The sequence below is a fragment of the Sciurus carolinensis genome, chromosome 1, assembly GCF_902686445.1.
Source record: "Sciurus carolinensis chromosome 1, mSciCar1.2, whole genome shotgun sequence".
In the NCBI taxonomy this organism is placed as follows: Eukaryota; Metazoa; Chordata; class Mammalia; order Rodentia; family Sciuridae; genus Sciurus; species Sciurus carolinensis.
Window position 1 is genome coordinate 38,359,104 of NC_062213.1, and position 22,978 is coordinate 38,382,081.

The 22,978-nt window shown below is 32.6% G+C and overlaps 1 protein-coding gene across 4 annotated transcripts in view; it reads left to right on the forward strand.

Moving 5' to 3' along the window:
• Positions 1–22,978, forward strand: part of Rnf19a (ring finger protein 19A, RBR E3 ubiquitin protein ligase) — a 51,745-nt gene that overhangs the window by 23,278 nt on the left and 5,489 nt on the right. For 2 of the 4 annotated variants that reach the window (XM_047548542.1, XM_047548525.1), the window contains 6 exons: positions 6,156–6,923; positions 11,243–11,451; positions 16,012–16,177; positions 16,769–16,931; positions 20,976–21,090; positions 21,556–21,717. In XM_047548542.1, coding sequence (XP_047404498.1) covers positions 6,250–6,923; positions 11,243–11,451; positions 16,012–16,177; positions 16,769–16,931; positions 20,976–21,090; positions 21,556–21,717 — 1,489 coding nt within the window. In that variant the 5' untranslated portion in view covers positions 6,156–6,249. Of the gene's footprint in view, positions 1–514; positions 664–6,155; positions 6,924–11,242; positions 11,452–16,011; positions 16,178–16,768; positions 16,932–20,975; positions 21,091–21,555; positions 21,718–22,978 lie in introns of those variants that run through there. The other 2 variants (XM_047548535.1, XM_047548547.1) reach the window with 2 other exon arrangements.

The window sequence follows — 22,978 nt, forward strand, 5'->3', positions numbered from 1 at the left end:
GCTTAATGTGTTTTGTGTATCCTGTAGCACTGGGGTAAAAGATTATTTTCACAGTTTAAAAATCTGGATGTCAAAAGCTGTGTGGTTTAATAAGAATCATGCAAGAATCACAACCAAAAGGCATCATTTATTTAGCCATTATTTATTAGTCTTTATAAGCTATACATTGTGTAAGGTACCAGGAATTCAAAGGTTATCTTACATTTCACTTCAGCTAACATTTAGTATGGTGTTAGGTTTTGTTAGATACTGTTAACATATTTCAGTTTCACATTATTCTTATAACATCTATTTGAAGTGATTTTGTAATGGAGAGATCATAGACTTGGTAATGTACCTTCTCTAGGGTATTATCATTTAAAGTGGCTCTATCAGGTCTCTTGATTCCCAAGTTCTCTTTCTGTGTTCAATACTAGATTTTTTTTGTTCCCTACCCCAGATGTACTTTTCATTTACCCTTCTCTGCCCTCCTTTGTGCTCCAGGAAGTTGACCTCTAAGAACTGCTTCATTTATCCTTCCTTTTGGATTCTGGTTGGCTTTAGCAAATGTGAGATATTGCCCAAATATTGGACCCAGAGGAGAAAGAAACTCTGGGTACTTATTTCTTCAGGTGATGCTGATCAGCCAGCCCCTCTCCAATAATTGCTCCCTCCCTGGCACTTGTAAGTACATCCTTGTTACCTCTTTGAAAGTTTTGATTTTTGCTAGGACCCTGACTGGTACATAAACTTTTCTTAAAGTAGGTATAGATTGAACCTCTGACTGTTCTTATCTATCCTGTGTTTGTAAGTTGAGTATTTAAAACCTGGGACTTATTTTCGTTTAAAATAGTATTAAAATTGGTTAGCTGCTTTATCTGGAGTATTCAACTTTTGTAATTTTTACAGAGTATAAAAACATAGCCTGGTGTAGAATATATTTTAAGATGAGTCAATAAAAACTTTCAGCACTTTTACTAGATCTTCAAGCCACACCACTTTTACACATGATTGAAACACCTTTGTTTTGGGCCATTCCAGTTTCTTAATTTCTCACACATTCCTCAAGAGATGGAAAAATTAAGAATCAAGAGATCTTAGCCAGGCATGGTAGTGGTGGTACACACTTATAATCACCCTTACCTAGGAGGCTGAGGCAAGAGAGTGACAAGTTCGAAACTAGCCTCAGCAACTTAATGAGACCCTGTCTCAAAATAAAAAATAAAACTGTCTGGGAATGGGGATGTAACTTAGTTGAAGAGTCCCATGAGTTCACTCCCCGGTACCTAAAAAAAAAGAGAGAGAGAGATCGATTGATCAAGATCTTGACTTTACAAGGATATGGACACTGGACACTGGGGCCTAGAGGAGGTTATTTAGGGGGATTCTGGTCTTTGACCTTTTCAGTACCAATCTCAAGTGCCTCTCCTTAGTCGTAAAGTACATTTTAAAAAGTCAGGTATAGGGTTCCTTTGCTAGTGGTAAAATTAATTCACCAGCCAGATTTCTTAGGGGAGTACAAGTGTTAGCAGCAATAGAAGGGAGTAGTGGGTTTCTTGTTGGCATTGTTCTAAACTGGGAAAAACAGGAAAGGAGAAACATTCCTGATGTCTTAAATTAGGTGACTGGAGTTGTGATGTTGGTGTTAGAGAGGTACCTGTTTTATGATTTTAGATACTAGACTGAAAAATACATAATATGAGATCTACTTGTGTTTTTACTATTCTATTTTAATAACCAAACTCTTCTAACATCTTTAATTAGAGAGCCATACTTTTGTTCTGTGGAAGAGGGTTCCCACTAAATAGCTGTAATAATAACATCATGGAGGCTACATTAGTCAGGATTCTCCAGAGAAATAAATCAACTAGAGATTTATATATATATATTTATATATATATATAATATATTTTTTATATATATATTTTATATATATATATTTATATATATATTAGATATATATATATGAATATATATTCATATATATTTTATGAAGGGTTGTTTCACATGATCTGCTGTCTTCAACCTGGAGGCCCAGGAAAGCCTGTGTAAACCCAGTCCAAACCCAAAGACTTGTAAACCAGAGGACCCAATGGTAGAAGTCCTGGTCTGAGTTCATAGGCCTAAGAAGCAGAAGTAACCAAGTGCAAGGGTTGGAGAGAGATGGTTGTCCTGGCCTAAGTAGAGAGCAACCTCTCTCTCTCTTTTTTTTTTTCCTGTTTGGGCCTATAGTGGATTGAACAGTACCCACATTAGTAAGTGTGATTTACTTTACTCATTAAAATTGTTCATCTGCCGATCTGTTCTAGAAACACCCTCAGACATATGCAGAAATAATGTTTTATCAGCTCTCTTTGGGTATCTCTTTGCTCAGTCATGTTGATACATAAAATTACCTACTGCAGAGGCCAACCTAAATTTACCTTTCCCTCTTCACTGCTTTTCTTCATGTTTTCAGTGCATTTTAGCTTGACAGATCCTTGTGATAGTAATAGTAAATTCATATAAAGATTTGCTGAATTGGGAATTATTAGGAGTTGAGGATATATCCTGTGATATTATTAGGTATATTTAATGCCTCTCATCATTTGTTCCTATTCTGAAATGTGTGAACTATTCTGTTATGTTTACATATAGGGTTTTATATACAATTTATTCCATATTTAATACAATAGACCTCATATGTGTCTATTAAATTAATTGGACTTAAAAATGTATCTGTATATGCCTAAGAAGTATGGCAGTAAAGTAAGACTACCAATGTTTTCTAAGTCTGTTTTTCCATCTGTAAATTGAGAATAATGAAAAAAGATATATTTTTAACACTTGCAAATTGTAAATTTGAGGAGGAGAAGGAGGAGCAATGGTTATGCCTCCATTTCTGGGGCGATAGGATAAAATATTGACTATATCTTCAGAATGCTGTTATGTAGGCCTCTTGTTATCTTATTCAGATGGCTTGCAAGATGGCTTCTTTTCTTTTGAGGAACATTCTGAATTAACCTATTATTTGTCATAATGTCCGACAGCCTCCCTCTAAATTTGGTGAAAGTTCACCTTTTTTGAGGGATACAGTAATAGAGACAAATTTAATTATATATAGAGAGAAACTTATAATGTGGATTCCAGGTCATGTTCCTTCTCTAGATCTTAAAAATGAGGATAGAAAGTATGTGTATTTTGTTAATTGTGATAACTTCAGTGTTGAGCACATGCTAGGTTAGATTTCAATTGTGAAATTTGGCCAAAAGTTCTTGCAATTGAGGTATTCCCAGTTCTCTTCAGTTATATACTTACAGATACTTCCTTGGGTTATTTCTACAGAGGGTAGTCATTAAAGTCTCCTGTGTCTCCATATCAGTAGGCCAAGGATACCTTATTAGTGCCTGAAGTAATGTAAAACAAGGAGAGAAGCATCTCATATTCTGCTTGGAGGAACCAGTTAGACGTTATTTATTAAATTTTAAAATTGAAATATCTTTAACCTAGCAGTCCTATGTATAAAAAACATCTTTCAGATGATATAAGGATGTATATTGTGCAAAGAAATCCACTGCAGCCTAGTTGATAGAAGTAAAAAGTCAAACCAAATTAAAACAACAACAAAAAACCTATAACTTTCAAGTGTTCAGCAAGATTTAAATGAGTTAACCACAGTTTAAATGTAATATGAAAAGACTTACATAGAATGCTGAACTAATGATGATAATTGCAAAATACTATGAATAGTATGAGTCCATTTGTAGAAAAAATAAAACTATACAGGGTTATATACACATATACAATTTCTGGAGAAGTTTGGAAACTCTTAACAGTGATTACCATGGGGAGTACAATTTTAAACATTTACTCACTGTCTTCTGCATAGTTTAAAATGATATAAATTACCTATAACTAAAAAATAAATGAGTCTTGCAAACAACAACAAAAAGTTCTTCTCTAAAGCTATACAATCAGAATTTCCGTAAATGAGGTCCAGAGCTTTTGTATTTTGAAAATGTTCCTCAGTAATTTGGCTATACACTCTGATGAAGTACCATTAATACTAAAGAGACATTATTACTTACTCTTTCCCATAAAAACAAAATCCTGTGGACTTGCCCTCCAAAAAAAGTATCCTTATATAGATTAATTGTTTTGAACTTGATATAAATAGAATTTTACAGCACATATTCTTCTCTTTTGTTTTAATTAGTTATACATGACAGTGGAATGCACTTTGATACATCATTCATAGATGGAGTACAATTTCTCATTCTTCTGGTTGTACATGATATGGAATCTCACTGGTTATATAGTTATATATGTACATAGGGTAATAAAGTCTGATTCATTCTACCCCCATATGTCCTCCCCTCCCTTCACTCCCCTCCACCTAAAGTAACTGTTCTTCCCTACCCCCCCCCCCCTTATTGTGAATTGGCATCCGCATATTAGAGAAAACATTTGGCCTTTGGGTTTTTGGGATTGGCTTATTTCACTTAGCATGATATTCTCCAGCTCCATCCATTTACTGGCAAATGCCATAATTTCATTCTTTTGTAAGACTGAGTAATATTCCACTGTGTATATATACCACATTTTTTTTAATACATTCATCTGTTGAAGGGCACCTGGGCTGGTTCCATAGTTTAGCTATTGTGAGTTGAGCTACTATAAACATTGATGTGGCTACATTACTATAATATGCTGATATTAAGTCCTTTGGGTAGACTGGAATAGCTGGATCAAATGGTGGTTCCATTCCAAGTTTTCTGAGGAATCTTCATACTGCTTTCCATAATGGTTGCACCAATTTGCATTTCCAACAGCAGTGTATGAAGGTATAGCACATATTCTTTTGGGTGGGAGTCTTTCTTGTTTTATGTGTAGCAGAATTTTCATTGCTTTATGGTAGAGTGTGAATATATCACAACTTATTTATCTATTCTGTTGATGGAATGTGGATTATTTCTAGTATTTTGACTATGATAATTAATACTGCTGTGAACCTTGTTATGTATACCTTTTGATTGCTGGGTAATACATTATGTATTCAGATTTGGTGGATATAGCCAAACAGTTTTCCAAAGTAGGTGTACCATTTACACCTCCTGGAAGAAAGTTCCTATTCTTCCAGATCCTTGTCCATACTTGGAAATACTAGTCTGGGTGTGTAGTGGGCTCTCAATGTAGCTTTAATGTTTTATTCCTTGATAATTAATGGTATTGAGCATTTTTTCATATTCTTTTGTGAAGTGCCTGTTAAGTCCTCTGCTCCCTTTTCTGTTGGATTGTCTTTTATTGATTTGTATATGTTCTTTACTGTTTGTTTATTAGTTATATGTAACATATGTCTTCTCACACCCTTAATAATGTCTCTTGATTTTATTGTCATCCAGTTTGTCAGTCTTTTCTTTTATGGTTAGCACTTCTATACTTTTAAAGAAATCTTTCATTGAAATATTCTCTTGTCTTCTAGAAGCTTCTTAGTTTTACTTTTCACATTTAGATCTGTGAACCATCTGGAATTGATGTTTACACATGGGGTAAACCATAGGTCGTTTTTTTTTTTTTTCTTTCTCAGTTGAATAATGTATAGATATAGTACCTTTTTTTTGTTTAAAGACCATTTTTAGTGCTCAGCAGTATCAGTCACCTTTGTCATAAATCAAGTGTCAGATATATGGGACTTTTAAGACTGTGTTCTGTTTTATTGGTTTGTATCTATCTTTGTGACATAGCACACTGTGGTAATTACTGTAACTTTATAATAAGTCATTTTTTTTCTGGCACTGTAAGAGCCCCTCCCCCCATAGTATTTTTCTTCAGAACTGTGTAAGCTGTTATTGGCCATTTGTATTTGCATACATTTATCGTCAATTAAAAGCAAAAACTCAAAAAGGCAGTGAAGAGTCATTAAATTCAGTGTGACAAGGATCAGAAGTTTATGTAAGATTTTAAGAATGATCACATCAGTTCAACTTGTAGAGAATCTTTTAAAATTAAAGAATGTCCTCCTAGCTATTTCAGCATTAATTTTATATTCTCCTGTAGACTATTTTAATAAGTTGGCCTTATGTTTCAAACTAACGGTTAAAGAACATACTTGTGTGAAATTTCTTTGAATTTGTGTTTACAAAAGCATGCAGACTAAAAATACAATAAAGTGATCTTGGTTTTTGTTTGCTTTTCAGGACATCTATGATAACAGTCTTCAGTAAATCAAACTTCTTCAAGAATTCTGTGAAGGAACCAAGTAGGATTTTCTTACATCATGACTTAGTCTGAATGCAAGAACAAGAAGTAGGTTTTATCTGTAAATATAATGAAGGGCTGTGTATAAACACTGACCCTGACACAATTCTAATGAGCATTTTAGACATGAGTTTACACCGGCAAATGGGTTCAGATCGAGATCTTCAGTCTTCTGCTTCATCTGTGAGCTTGCCTTCTGTCAAAAAGGCACCCAAAAAAAGAAGAATTTCAATTGGCTCTCTGTTTCGAAGGAAAAAGGATAACAAACGTAAATCAAGGGAGCTAAATGGCGGGGTGGATGGAATTGCAAGTATTGAAAGTATACATTCTGAAATGTGTACTGATAAGAACTCCATTTTCTCTACAAATACCTCTTCTGACAATGGATTAACTTCTATCAGCAAACAAATTGGAGACTTTATAGAGTGCCCTTTGTGCCTTTTGCGGCATTCTAAAGACAGATTTCCTGATATAATGACTTGTCATCATAGATCTTGTGTGGATTGCTTACGACAATACCTAAGGATAGAAATCTCTGAAAGTAGAGTTAATATCAGTTGCCCAGAATGTACTGAACGGTTTAATCCCCATGACATTCGTTTGATATTAAGTGATGATGTCTTGATGGAAAAATATGAAGAATTTATGCTTAGACGGTGGCTTGTTGCAGATCCTGATTGTAGGTGGTGTCCAGCTCCAGACTGTGGGTAAGAAGATATTGTTTGACTTTTCTTGAGTTACTTCATTTTTTTCTGTGGGGATAAAAGAATTTGCTGACTGTTACTCAAAAGAACAGTCTTTACGTGTCAGAGAATTCATTCATTCAACAAATATTTTCAACATATACCACAGTAGGCACAATGGTAGGTACTAAAGGCAGGAATCCTATCTTATTATGTTCTCTCTGTGTTTTATTTTCATATAAGAGCATTTTGGAAGAAAAGGGTAAGATGGTAGAGAACAGGATCTAGTAGTATGCAAAACTGAAAATTTTCCCACTATTTAGAATAACAGACGAAAGGACTAGGGTTGCTTGTGATCATCAATAAATAACCCTTTTGAAAAGTACTTTGTGCCACAGAATGATGCATTCATGTTGATATATGTAAATATTTCCTAGTCTCAAGATCTGCTACTTAAAGGCTTTATTTAATGCTTCATTTGCCTCAAGTTTTTGAATTACAAATCCATTTTCCCAACGTTTAAAATAAAAGTTTGTTTATGTATTTGATTATTGTTGAAAATAGCCCCTACTTATATAATGTGTTTATTATGTTTAGTTGTCAGAACTAGAAGAAAATAGCCATATGCTCTTCAAGAATAGTAAAAGCCATCAACAGTGAGGTTTAGCATATCATTTGCTTACCATAGTACATTATAATAAGAGTTTATGAAAACCTGGAATTTCCAGGTTATTTGAAATTTCCAGGTTATTTATAAGGCTGAAATGTGAGCCTTATAATTTGAAGACTCTTATCTGAATCAAACCCCTTTTAAACAGCTTTTTGGATAGTCAGTTTTCAAATTGTGTCTAACCCATATGCCTACATTTCATAATTTTAAATGACAAAAACCATAACTATTTCATATGATAATTTTTTAGCAACATTTAAAATTTTTTCAGAAATCCATACTTTTGGATGTTTTTAAACATTTTTTCTCATTGAGACATTATTAAAAAGTAAAATGGCTTAGTATTGTAAATATTTGGAGAAGGTAACTTAAATGTTGAGTATAAAATATAAATAATAGAAACAAGTTATGAAAACAACCACTGTACATTTAATGAATAATTATCCTTCATTAATTTGACTATACAATAATTTTGGGTTGTTGGTTGTCAGTAACTTTATCCACAAAGAACAAAGAATACATGTCACAGAGATTAACTTTTATATATATTTTGGTTTATGCTGGTTCTCTAGCACACAATTATGTGTTACAGGTTTTATGTTGGTGTTATATGGAAAACCTTACCCAGTAACATAAACTTGAATGTGTACTTTGAAAATATAAAATGTACACGAACCCTGATTAAAAATTAGTTTTATTTATCCTGAGCATATACAAACCTGATTTTGAATCCCTATCCTGTCATGTTATAAGGAATGAGGTTATCTTTAAAGCTATTAGTAGTAAAATTCCTAGCACACACTAAGATTTTCATAGCTTTTATTTATTATTCCTTACCTTTATTTCCTAAGTGTTTGGGGGTTTTTTTTGTTTGTTTGTTTTGTTTTGTTTTTGTTTTGCAGTGCCAGGGATTGAACTCAGATCCTTGCGCTTGCTAGGCAAGGACTCTACCACTGAGCTACACATTCAGGACTCGGTTCTTATTTTTTAAAATGGGTCAGTCAAATTTTTACTGGACCAGCATGCCAGGTACTGAAGATTTATTAATGAGCAAAAGACAAAAATCTCTGCCCTCTTGGAGCATATTAAAACCTTTGGAATCCACAGAGGGGCTTTTTAAAATTATAACTCCATTTATTATTTAAATCTAGTGTAAGGAATACAGGTAAATATCTGAATATTTGGCAGTCATTTATAGAAATGCTTAACCAAAGTACCAGGACCACAGGTATATAATGTGGCATTTAACCCTTCATTATAAAACACATTTCAAAAGGTTTTTTTTTTTATTTTTTGGTTTTTAGAAATGGCAGATGTGAAATTATGAATTTTCCCTTTTTGCATTTGATATTTATCAGTATGGCTATTTTCTGTATCTGACATTAATTTTATTTAAACATGTTGTTTAACACACTTCAGGAAATACTGTCTTTGCCTCAGAGTTGAAAGAGCACTGACCTGGATTCTATTTAATATCTCTTGAGGTTTCTGGCCTAATATTTCTACTTTTTTGAGGGCCAGCGAAGGTTAAACTTGTTTAAAGGACAGTATTTCTAACAACCCCTCTTGAGAAGGGGCTTAGAAGGCCAGAGCTGAGTGCTGTGATTTAACTAGAGCGAAGCTTTCTGGCTTGCTTGTAGAACATACCAGTTCTCACAGATTCAAAGAAAAAAATGTGGCCAATGGCTAGGATGAGGGAAATGTAAGAGGGGAGGAAGCATAGAAGCTGTGTTGGATAAAAATACCCAATTACCTTCTGTTTTAGGAGGCCTCATTGGTATGTTGTCTAGGCAGATAGCAAAAAAAAAAAAAATGTGTTTTGTAGTTTCTATCATTACCTGTTTCAGTTGACTAAAACTCTGCTAGCAGCTATGTTATCTTTGTCATCTTATGTGAGTACTTCTTTCTTTGCTGGAGAGCTTTGAATATACAAAACATTTACTATGTTAGAATGGAATTAATTTAAATGTCTGTGAACCAGCCTCTCAAGGGAGAAAAAAAGTATTTTTTCTTTGTAACTACAGGTTAACCTTGTACTCTACAAAAAATTGTTGAGTGAACCAATTTGATTATATATTCCTAACATAAGACATTAAAATTACACAGGTAATAAGTACTAGAAGTTAAATTTGTACCAGCTAGCCTACTTCTCTCTTCTGGCTTTGTAACTTGTGACTGACTTAAAAAAAATAGTTGATTTTGGCTTTGTCCCCTGCATTAACATAGATCTCCCCATTCTGTCTCTCTTCCCTCCCTTCTTCCTTTCTTAAAAAGTAGGTTAGACAAGAGGGTTAGAAAAAAAAAAAATGCCATTTTTTTTCCATTCAATTTATTATTTTTATATAAAAGTTTTACTTTACATCATAGATACTATAGATTCATAATTAATAGAAAATTAAGTGTACAGTCTTTTTATTGGAAGATTTTATTGGAAGATTTATCTCATTTTACTCAGTTTCCCCAATTTTACTTAGATTTATTTGTGTGTATGTGTATTTAATTATATACACGTGTAGATTTGTGCATCTGTCACCACAAAGTGTACTGCAGTTCCACCACAAGGATCCCTCATTGCTCTTTCATAATAACATCCACCTCCCTCCCACTTTCTCCGTTTTCCCTGGCAGTCAGTAATCAATTTTCCATTTCTAAAATTTTGTCATTTCAAAAATGTATAAATAGAAGCATATGGTTTGTAACTTTAAAAATTGACTCTTTTCAGTCAGCATAGTTCCCCAAAGATCATCTAAGTTGTTATCTATATCTGTCAATTTCTCTATTATTAAGTAGTGGTCCATGGTGTACATGTATGCACCATTTACTTGTTGAAGGACATCTGAACTCTCTAGTTTTTAACTACTATGAATACAGCTACTATGGATAATTCACATACAAAATCATTATTCTGGGATAAATGCCCAGAATTTAAGTCAAAAGATTTTAAAGTGCCAAACATATTTACTCAGGGAATAGGTGTTAGTGCTATACACAAATCTACTTACTGTTCTCAGTTTTTCCTTTTCTCTGAAGCAAAACACAAACTACTTCATTGAGAAATTCTGGTGTGTGTACTTTTTGGAAGGGGATTGGTACCAACAACTGATTTTTTACCATAGTGTAGAAAGAAAAATGTGAGACTTTATGCGTAAATTACAAGATAACAATTTATAAATTGGCACAGAATACCACTAACAGGTATAGTTCTTTCATACTCACTACATTTTAAAATAATCATTTTCTTTTAACTTTTCTGATTTTAAAAGTAACAAGTAATTGTAGAAAATCAGAAATATATAAATAAGAAAATTAAAACCTCAATACCAGGAACCACTGTCAAATATTTTGATGAATTTCTAAGTCTGTTTTGTGAATGTACAATACTGATTTAATACAAATTTTATAGAATTGGGATTTAGGCTAAATATAGCTTGATATTCTACATAACAGTTAAAAGTTTAAAATTTAAAAATTAAACTTTAAAATGTTTTTAAACTGTATATCTTCATTTGTGACCTATTCAACCTTTTTCTTTCATTTTTATATTGGTGAGATAATGTTAGAGTTATGGCTGTTTGTTAATGCTTAAATAGGAAATGTTTTTCAGGAATAACATTTTAGTTGGATAGTTTTTGTTTTGTGTCATATTTTAAATTGTCTTTCTTATTTTTTCAAGTTATGCTGTGATAGCATTTGGATGTGCCAGCTGTCCAAAATTAACTTGTGGACGAGAAGGCTGTGGAACAGAATTTTGCTACCACTGTAAACAGATTTGGCATCCCAACCAGACCTGTGATGCTGCTAGACAGGAGAGAGCCCAGAGTTTACGTCTGAGAACTATTCGTTCTTCATCCATTAGTTACAGTCAAGAGTCTGGAGCAGCAGGTATTTATGTTTGATTTAATAAGATATTTGACACATACAGAACACTTATTTTAATGAAAAATAATTATTTAACTGTTAAACTTATTCTCCCTTCACTTTTTAAGTGTTTTAGGTTTTAAGTTCATTTCTGTCCCAAAAGCACTCCTTCTTTCCAATGGAAGAAAATGATTCTGAGATAAAAAAGATTTTATTGTTAAAAAAAAAAAAAGCAAGTCTCATGATTATTTTGTATTTCCAAAAAAATAACAGTTTTGAACATGTCACCTTTAGATTGTTTTTAATTGTGTAAATATCACAAGATTAAAGATTTAAAAGTGTTTTTTCTTAGAATCCGTTCTGTTTAAATATTTTTTGAAATGCATTTTAAGTTAACAGATGTCTCTTCCAGTCTCAGGAATAAAGATACAAAAATCATTCCTAGTGAGGATATTAAGAATATTAAGGTGTCTTTGGCCAGGAATTTTAAAGCTACCTGAGGATCTTCACGTGAGCAATGTATGTCTCATAAATCTCAGAAATTTAAACAACATTAACAACAACGAAAAAACCCTGATGATCTTAATGTTCTTGGAGTAAATATTCAAAAATTTTAATATTTCATATTGACAAAACTTTCATTGCTTATTGGAATTTCAATCCTTTTTAGAAAAATATTTTTCTAATTAGTTGTAATAGAGGAAAAACATGGAAAATACAGAAATTTATTAAGAAAACAAGGTATATTCCTACCAGTAGTCTATCAAGATTGCTGTGTACTTTTGCTACTAGAAAAAAAGGTTTCATTTAAACTTTAAAATGGAACATTGAACATTTAACACTTTATTTAACATACATGGATTTTCATTCTTATTTTCTTACTGACTTGTTTCCTAAAGATTTAGGGTGGGACTCAAAGTCATTAGTAATAATTTATAGATACCTACAAATTGGGTCCAGAAACAATTGGGGCCTGAATATACCTTAAACTCTCCCCTAAAGAGAAAGTAGTTGCCATTGTCCTGTTCACTTGGAAATAATATCCCTCTCCTCTAAGCAGGATTGAATATTTATTTATTTGTCACAAGACAACTAACATTGTAGAAAAAGAGTGAATGGAGTCTAGAATCAGACTACCTGGATTCAAATCTCATATTCTCCTTTCTCTTTGACCTTGAGCAAGTTACCTCATCTGTTAAAGTTTACAGTGTTGAAACATTCCCTGACTTTGAGTATATGAGATAGGGAAACAGAAACCATAGTCACCTTCTAAAGATTTGGGCCATCATTACATAAAAAATAGTGTGCAGATGACTTTCATTATATTTTTTAAAAATTATGAATTAGTTATACAAACAAGTATTGGTCTTCCTCAGAGTAATCAGAAGAGAGGTTATTTCAGCAGTGCTATCTCAGAATGTCTTACTGGCATAAACTTTTTAGATTTTGCCAATTTAATATCAGTTTGATTTGACAATATGATATCTAGGAATAATCAAAAGTTCCTTCAGAGCTAAGACTAATATAATGATATCATACAGAGTTGAATCATATATGCTGGTTTAGGTTTGTCCAAAGAAAAATGTGATTCTGATAATGAGAAAGATTTTTTTAATATATGTGAAGTATATAAAATAGCTGTGAAGGCAGTTCTAAAAGAAAAACTTCCCAAATGATTTGAGCCAATAGTAGCATTGTTGGAGTAAATATTGCCTCTCGATATGATCATTTAAAAAAATAAACTTCATTGGAAATTTATTCCACGTTCATTTAAAATTATCTCATAGTTCTGAAAAATTAAATACATGCATTTTTTCATATCCTACAATACTTTAAAAATCAGAGCTCTCAAAAAATGGGTTTGTGATTATTTCTTTTGATGTAATCTATTAAAAAAAAAAAAAAACCCAACTTGGCTTCTCATCGACCTGTGGAAAGAGAAAAAGGAAAGGGAATTACTATCTAAGCTAGTTTTATTAATTACTGTTATCCTAGATATCATGGTATTCTTTGTTTCACTATCATGATACAGTGAAAAATTTGCGATTGTTATAATAATGAGTTGGTTATTTCCAATCAATCACTGAAGATAAATATGTACTTAATCATAAGGTTCGTTCAATAATTTATAATGTTTATATTTGTCCTTAAACTGTGAGAGATGAAGTTGGTCATGAAAAGTCTGAGACTTTTCCTTATAGCTATTGGGGGTTTATATGCTTGGAGTTGTATTTTCAATGAACTACTAAATTTTTATTTTTGCTATTTTACTTTCCTCTTTATAAAAATATAATATTTAATTAGCTCCCACTCCCACCTCTATCACATACTACTACCATTCTAGAGAGAATTTCTGATAATATTTGAGAACACAGTGTTCTGTAATGTTTTTTCTTAATAGGACAGTGACCTATATTATAATAGTAAATATAAATATAGTGGTCAAAAAAATGAAAGTCTTGCCAAACTCTTTAAAAAGGTATGGGAGGGGCTGGGGTTGTGGCTCAGTGGTAGAGCACTTGCCTAATATGTGTGAGGCCCTGGGTTTGATCCTCAGCACCATATAAAAATAAATAAATAAATAATACAAGGTATTTTTTCCATCTACAATAGAAAATATAAAACAAAAAGATATGGGAAACGTTTTCTAATATTCAACTGTAGCTTAATGCTTGAGGAATGGAAACTCACTTGACCCATCTAATCAGTAAAACAATTTCATTTAGGATTTTTGTGTTGTGAGACTGTTTTGAAAGACATATATCATTATTTAATGTAAACAGTAAATTCTTTTTCTAATTTTTTGGTTTGAGGAAAGAAAGCAGACAAAACAGCTTTTAATAAATACATACATAGAAAATGAAAATGTTGGTACAGATATAATAAGAACACATAACTTTATGATGTTAATTCTCTAACTTTAGCATATTAAAAGCCTGTTTTTTGTTGTTTTGGAACTGTAAGAATAAAGGGCTGTTACCTTTGATATCTTTCAGTTTGTTCCAAAGATTGCATGAATTGCAGCCAAAATTTGAGTCTCTTTATTCCCACCTCTAATTGAGATATCTACTATTGAGTATTCTGTGGTATGAGGAAGCCTATAAATTAATATACTGCTTAAGGAGATAAGATTAGCCTTTCTTTTCTTTGATATACTAAATGTTGAATCAGGTATAAAAGCCAACTTTTTTCTTTTATGGCCCAGTGTTTATAAATTCTTAATGTAGGCTTTTTGTTCTTTGGATCATTTAAATCATGACTTATGGATATTTTTAATTTTTATATTCTAGTAATTATCAGTTGCCTTGGTCTGGCTGCATAGAGTTATCAGTTTGCTCAAAATTGCTTGAATCATTAAAACACTAATTATGAACATTGACCAGTTCTTAAGTTAAAAAACAGTTTTGCCCTACAAGAAGCCCTAAGGAACCTTGAATTCTCTGATAACGCACAGGTAAAATTTGACCATAAAATTTGTAGAAAGGAAAATTGAATATAGCTTAATATTTAAAATGTAAGAAATTGGAACAAATACTTAAATTCAGTGGTTATCCCTATAAGTAAATATTTTTTCTAAACTGTGCACATTTACATATATTTAATATGTATATATGTTATACATATTTAGAAAATGTAGTTGGCTAATAGTAACAGTAAAATAATCTTAGGTTGCTATTTAATAGCTGCAAGAGGTCAAAATAGTAGTATCATTTAAGATTACTCTTATTCTGTCATTGGTTCCTGAAGTTGTATACCACTTGATTTTAACTTGCTACCATTATAAATTGTAATCATATTCCTATACAAGGAGCATACATCAACATTTGAATAAGTGAAGGAATAAATGAGTAAAAAGGACAGAGACAACTTAAAAAAGTTATGAGCATGATTAGCATTGGTTTCTTTTGTACTGATACTTTCCCATGTTTATAGTGTTTATAACCATATAAACTTTATCTCTTACCTCTTCCCTTTTATTTTGGTTACTGATTCTTTGCATGATCCATCTCTCTGTTATATGTAGTACAAGGGAAAACCCTGCTTTTCTAAAGATATCCATATTTTTATTTTTATAGTATTTGAAGTTGATGTTATTATAAGTGAACTTTGGATATAGTGCCTTCAAATTAATACCCAGTTGTCACTTCCTATTAGCATTTATTCACTACAGGCATAGCATGCAGACTCTCTACATTTGAATTAAATGGAGATGTTTTAAAAAGTTCTAGAACAAGAAGTGCCACTCAGAAGACAGCTATGGTATCTAGACAAGACAAACTACATAGTGTAGTTTGCAGTTTGTCTATTGCTGTCCTTGATTCTCCTTTCTCTTTTTATTCTCAGTTTTTTTTTGTTCTTATTGTTTTACTACTATGTTTGAAAAATGTTTACAACTTGAAATTTTAATGAAAGTTTTATTCCCTCTCAAAAGGGAAAAAAGAATGCTTTGCAGATAGCATTAAGCCATCAGTTAACAAACTGTACATGCTGAGTTTTTTGTTTTTGTTTTTGTTTTTGTTTGGCAGACCTACAATTGATAATGTACTAGAAATTATTTTTAGACCAGTTTTATATACTTAACAGGTATCTCTGTGTTCCTAATAGCTGATGATATAAAGCCATGTCCACGTTGTGCTGCTTATATAATAAAGATGAATGATGGGAGCTGCAATCATATGACGTGTGCTGTCTGTGGTTGTGAGTTTTGTTGGTTGTGTATGAAAGAAATCTCTGATTTACATTATCTAAGGTAAGCTTTTAGAGGAATCTGTTTGTATATATGATTTACATTATAAGACAAAAATGTTTTGGAAAACATCCTAAACATTTTTAAACATGAAATTTTTAAGATATTTAAGGGGTGGGTTTCTTCTAGGTCCATAAATTTAAAAGGTACCAAATATTATGCTAGTTATTTATGGGTTTGTTTGTTTGTTTTGAAACAGGCTGGTGGGGAATCTCACTATTTTGTCCAGGCTAGTCAAGAATTCCTGAGCTCAAGCGACCCTCCTATCTCAGCTCCCTGAATAGTGTGAATTATGAGCATGTGCCACCATGCCCAGTTTATGATAGCTGTTTGGAATTAATAAGTAGTCCAAAATAGGAAGTGGAACTTTCTTTTATTTTTTTGTTTTCAATATCCTACTAATATATTTTATAGTGAATCTTACCTTAAATTTTTTTTTTTTTTTTTTTTGCTTTTAAATGAACTGAGATAAGAAAAAGAAAGGGGGAAAATAAGTATGAGAAGTTTTCTGATGTAGTCATTGCTTTTATGTGTTAATAGTAATTTGTTGTGATATTTTGCGGTAGTTATTTACATTGTAATTTTTCCCACTAGTCCATCAGGATGTACTTTTTGGGGGAAAAAACCCTGGAGTAGAAAGAAGAAAATCTTGTGGCAGCTGGGAACCCTTGTTGGTGCTCCTGTAGGAATTGCTTTAATAGCTGGTATTGCTATCCCAGCAATGATTATTGGAATTCCTGTATATGTGGGCCGTAAGGTAAATGCACCCTTCCTCCTTACTGTGTTAGGTTATTCTAAATCTTTAGGTGGATCTTTAGTATTGACAAATTTGTTTTGCTTTTTTTTTTTTTTTTTTTTTTTTTAAGATAAAGGTTGTTTTTAGTTTCTTCTTTGTAAAACAGTTACTGTTTTTCAAAAAATAATAGTTTCAGTGTTTGTCAAGATAATACATATGCATAAAAAGCAGTCTTGCTTTAAAATTCTCTGATTCTGAAAACTAATACATTTACATTGTAAAACTAACTTTGAGTATAAAGTATTTAAGGGTACATAGCTGATATTTTTCTTATGAGTGTGTCCTTATAAAATCAAGTCTATGAGATTTTTTAATAAAAGTAATAGCTAAATAATGAATGCTGTCAGGCAAAGGATAATTAGCCAGTTGTTTACTCTTTTCTATTTCAGTTCAAAGTTTCTCCCCGTGTATTACTGCTATTAATAAATACATTGTTCTGTAGATTATAATGATCTTGTGGAAGTCTAAACACACTATTAATTACTACCACTGGCCTGTGATTATTGAGTTATGCCTCATTAGTTAAGCAAATAATTCTTTTTTGAAGAATTAATGGGATAATTTATGAAATGCTAAGAAGTCTGCTGCTGTCTTTAATTAATAGAACCTCAGACTTGAAAAATAACTATAGAAATTATCTAATCTCAACCCTGTTCCCAGGCAAAACAAAAGATAGCAATGTACATTTTTTCTTTTTATTGGTTCTTTTTAGTTATACATAACTTTAGGATTCATTTTGACATAATTATGAAAACATGGATTATTAGTTGCTCTAATTTAGTCCCCAGTACTTCCCCTTTTCCCTTCATCCCTCCCCTTGTTCCTTTCTCTATACTTTACTGATCTTTTTGCTGTTATAGATTTTTAAAAATTAGTGTTTTGTGGATATACATGATGGTGATATTCACTGTGGTATATTCATATATGTACATAGGAAATTTAGGTCAGATTCATTCCATTGTTCTTTCCTTATCCTATCCTTCCTACCTTCCCTTCAGTCCCCTTCATTTAGTCCACTGATCTAGTCCACTGATCTTTCTTTATTTTAGCTTCTCATATCAGAAGAAACATTCACCCTTTGACTTTTTTAGTCTAGGTTTTTTCACTTAGTTTGATAGTCTCCAGTTCCATCCATTTACCAGAAAATGCCATAATTTTATTCTTTTTTATGTCTAATATTCCATTGTATATATATATATGTACACATTTCCTTTAAAAGGATAGTAATTTTTTTATTTAGCTTTTAATTTTTTGCAGACTGCATTTTGATTTATTGTACACAAATGGGGTACATCATTTCGTTTCTATGGTTGTACACAATGTAGATTCATACTATTCGAGTAATCATACATGTACATAGGGTAAGGATAGTAATTTTAAAAAAGGAAACAAACAGTTGTTGAGTCTGTGTGAAAGATGTTTTATGTACTTTAACTCATTCTAACTCTGTAATAACCTTAATATTTTAGTCTCTTATGTGATAGAATATTGAGATTTTTAAGAGTTCATGTAGTTTATCATTAGTTGCACAGAAAGAAATAGACCTGGGATTTGAATCCAGATTAATTCTTTATGTAAGATTTCTGGGAAGTTTCACTATAGCCATTTAGGCTCTTCAGTGATAAGGAAACCACCAGCCCATTCTGTTGTCAAATGGCTATTAATTGTTAGAGAATTCTTATGTTGAGTCAAAAACTATCTCCTTCATTATGCTTCTCATTTCTGGGACCAAGTTAGTTTTGGGGACTGAGGGTATATATATGCTCAGTGGTAGAGTGCTTTGCCTAGCATGCAGAAGGACCTGGGTTAGATGACCACCACCCCAAAAACAAAACAAAATTTTAGTTTTGGGACTGATGACAGATGTTTACAAGCCAGATGTTTATTCCAGAAGGGCTCAAGTAGATAAACCTAAACTTAAAAATTTCCCCAGAATAGAACCTGAGTATAATAATTCTTCATGTGGTATTCAAAGCAAGATTTTTCTGAAAATAAAACTTTTTTTAGATATTTAGAAGAATGGAAAGAGAGACTGCTAACACTGCACATACCTACAAATAGTTTATAGAGGGGGGAATATTTACTGTATTTTTCAAGTCTTGGGTGCTGTTATAAGATTCTTGTTCTCAAACATGTACTGAAAGGGTTGCAACTTAATGAATTAGTTTTTCATGATAGTAATGTTCTGTGGTGTTTAGAGATCCAAACCAGCCCAAGAAAACCTGAAAACCTGTTAAGTTGATAAAGTGCCCAAAAGCTGGGCCTTCATTTTATACATACATATATATATATATATATATATATATATATATATATATATATATATATATATAAATAGAATGTGTGGCAAAAAATTTGCAACCAGAAAAAATGAATTTGATTCAGAAATAGTGGGATGATATGAGTACTGTAATTGAACATTATTGCTTCAGGATACAGAATTTTCTTGAAGACTCTTTTCTCTTTGCAATCTGCCTTTGCAACTCTACTCTATCCTTTTGTAGCTTTGACTTTGCTCTACTTCAGTGCTAAGTTTCCCAGGAATCAGAGTAGAGAGGAGCAAAAATTAACTGCCATACTGAAGGATAATGAAAAGGACCTTAGGAAGGTCTGCCATCTTGTGGCCTCTATAGAGAGGTGCTGAGGTTCATTCCCCAGGAACATAGCATCAGTTCTGGGAAATGGGATTCTCCCTAGGAAGTAGAAATGATCCTGGTCTCACACATGTTTCCCTGACCTCTCCTTCCTAGTCTTTTCAGTGTTAAATCTGTCTCACAAGATTCATTATGCTTCATAGTCTTCCAGATAACCACAAGTTGTTACACCTTATCTATAATATTGTTTATAGGCTAAGTATTTCATGTTAGAGACCACCTGTTTACTTTTGAGACTGTTTTGAACATGTCTTGAAACAGTGTAGGGAAATGTGCTTTATCTTTAGCTCTTACAAACCCTAAGAACAAAGATATTGAGCTATTGCCCTAAGTTTATATAATACCTCACAAACCACTTTTCCTGGTAATTATTAAGTTCTGTTTATTAACACTGATACCATACAAAGATGCTAATAAGTAGATCCAACTCCCGTCTGCTGGTTGCCATTATTTATTCTCCTTTAACACAACTCCTACTTGTCTTGGGGTAGGGGGGTACCAGGGATTGAATTCAGACCACTGAGCCATATCTCCAGCCCTTTTTTGTATTTTATTTAGAGACTGGGTCTCACTGAGTTGCTTAGGGTCTTGCTGTTGTTGAGGACTGATTTTGAACTTGCGATCCTCCTGCTTCAGTCTCCCAAGCTGCTGGGATTACAGGCCTGCACCATCACACCTGACTCTACTCCTACTTTGTGAATGAGTGCGCGATTTTTAGTCATCTGTTGATACTTTTCTTCTTTTAAAAAGGGATCTGAGAATAACATAATTCTTAGTGATATTTAATAATGAACTATATTTTAAGGTCAACTTTTTAAAAAAGAGTAGAAATTCTCCCCTAGGGACTGATTTTTACCACTTAGGGAATCTTATTTAGAAAGAAATATTTGGAATACTAAATTTCCTAGAAATATTTTTTAGTTAAATCCAACTCAACCATGATGGAAATAATATTCTTAATTTTTTCTTTCCTTAATATATTATTTTGCCACTCTTGAATAAAACTGTAAAGGCTACTTTTTACTCAAGACTTTTAAAAATAAACACAAAATCTATCAAATCACTTTCTTCTTATTTTAGCACATTATTAATACAGAGTAAATTATTTGTGAGCATATGGCTTAAGAACAATAGCTTTACCTTGAATTAGGATATATATGTATATGTATATATGTATAGATATGTATATAAACATAAATATATGTGTATACATATACATAAATATGTATATGTATATATAAATATGTGTGTGTTATATATATACATATATACATACACACACACACACACACACACACATAATGTGTTTTTCTCTTTAATTCTCCAACCCCATTTTTATTTTTAATTCAAGATTCACAATCGTTACGAAGGCAAGGATGTTTCAAAGCACAAACGGAATCTAGCCATAGCAGGTGGTGTAACATTGTCTGTAATCGTATCTCCAGTAGTAGCTGCTGTGACTGTAGGTAAGAAAATCCTTTAAAATACTATCTACCTAATACTTTGTGTAGTTTTATGAAAGGGATTTTAAAACAAAGTATTATAGTTAAAGATAGGAGGGGTACTTTTTAAATTCATCTTTAAAGACTATTTAAGTTGAGCCAACAGAAAGTCTCTCATTCAGTAACTGTACTAGTTATAAAAGTATTATAGACTCAGGGTAGTTGATGAAGTATTAGTGACTGGTAGCCCCTTTCACACAATACAGATCAGAGACTTGGTTCTTATGTGTCACCTGAAAGAATGGTAGCTTTGAATTTGCTTGTATCCTTTAAGAGCTGGTTAAATCCATGTTTGGCAAGTGTTCCACCCAAACCTTCAGAATCCTAGCATTTTTCTCCTGTGAACTTTCTCTTGAAAAGATTTTCTCTAAACCTCATGCTTACATGATTTCTTTTTGGTTTCTGATGTCTAATTTAATTCTTCTTTAGGTATTGGTGTTCCCATTATGTTAGCTTATGTCTATGGCGTTGTTCCAATTTCTCTCTGCCGAAGTGGAGGTTGTGGAGTCTCAACAGGCAATGGAAAAGGAGTCAGGATTGAATTTGATGATGAAAATGATATAAATGTTGGTGGAACTAACACAGCTGTAGGTAAGTCCTTGAAACAAAGGAAGAAAATGTGCTTATTAATAGTTTTAAGTAGGGGGAGCCATAGATAACATGCAAGTCAGATTTGTCTTCCTTGTATGAAGCCTAATAGGGTTCATCCAGAAGTACATTTGTGAAATGGGTATGGATGGAAGAAGGTGGCATAGTTCTGGATGCCTAACTTCTAGCAGGAATATAATGCCTTAAAAATCTTAACTTTTCATCTTATGTTTTGCCTAATACACTACTAATCATTAAGAAAAGGATATGAAGAGAAATGCAGTTAAAAGATGTCAGTATGTCAAAAATATCTTTAGCCCAGTGTTATTCAAAGAAATATGAATTATAGTTAGTGGCAAGATGAATAAAAAGGCCTGTAGACTATCAATAGGAATATAAATTAATGAATTTTTTAAAGCATATGTTCTATATTCCAGCTATTTTTGTTATATAAATTTGTCTTAGGGAAATAATTAGGCAAATAGGTGAAAAATAATGTCCAGTGCCTCCTTATCCATCATCTCTGGTGGTTCATTTTCCTCTCCTAACCTCTAAATGTTTGAGTTTCTTAGGGCCCAGTTCTAAGACTTAGCTTATTTATCTATGCTCACTCCCTAGGTAATGTCATCTATTAAATTATTGGAAAAATCCTAGGCTAGAACTCTCCCCTGAACTTCAGACTTGTTTATCTAACTCTCTTCTTTACTCTGCACTTGGATGTTAAGCAAGAATTTCAAGCTCCATTCGTCTATAACCAAACTCTTTGCTTTGAAAACCAGTTCTTCCTTCTGTCATCCTCATCACATTAAGTAGCTTCTCTATTCTTCCTGTTGCTTGGTTCAAAAACATTTACTTATGATGATTCCCTCTTAACCCCTTCCTACTTTACATCTGATTTATCAGCAAATTAGGATGTTTCTTTCAGTGTTTAGCAATAATCTAACCACTTGTTACTCTGCTGTTGCATTAGTTCAAGCTGTTAACCTGTCTTTCTCTGTGGTCAGCTTCTCAGCTTCCCCTCACTATCCCACAGTGCAGCCATGGTCATGACTCATATCATTCCTTTGTTATGCTCAAAACTTGCCCACTAACTTCTAACTCTGTTGGGGTGAGGGAGCCCTTATCTTGGCCCATACGACCCCATATGATCTGCCCTGACTTTGTTTCTGAACTCATCTCTTGTCACTCTCCTGTTTCATTTAATCTATCCTTGACTTTCGAGGGTTCCAGGCGTGCTCCTGCTTCTGGCCTTTAAACTTATAGT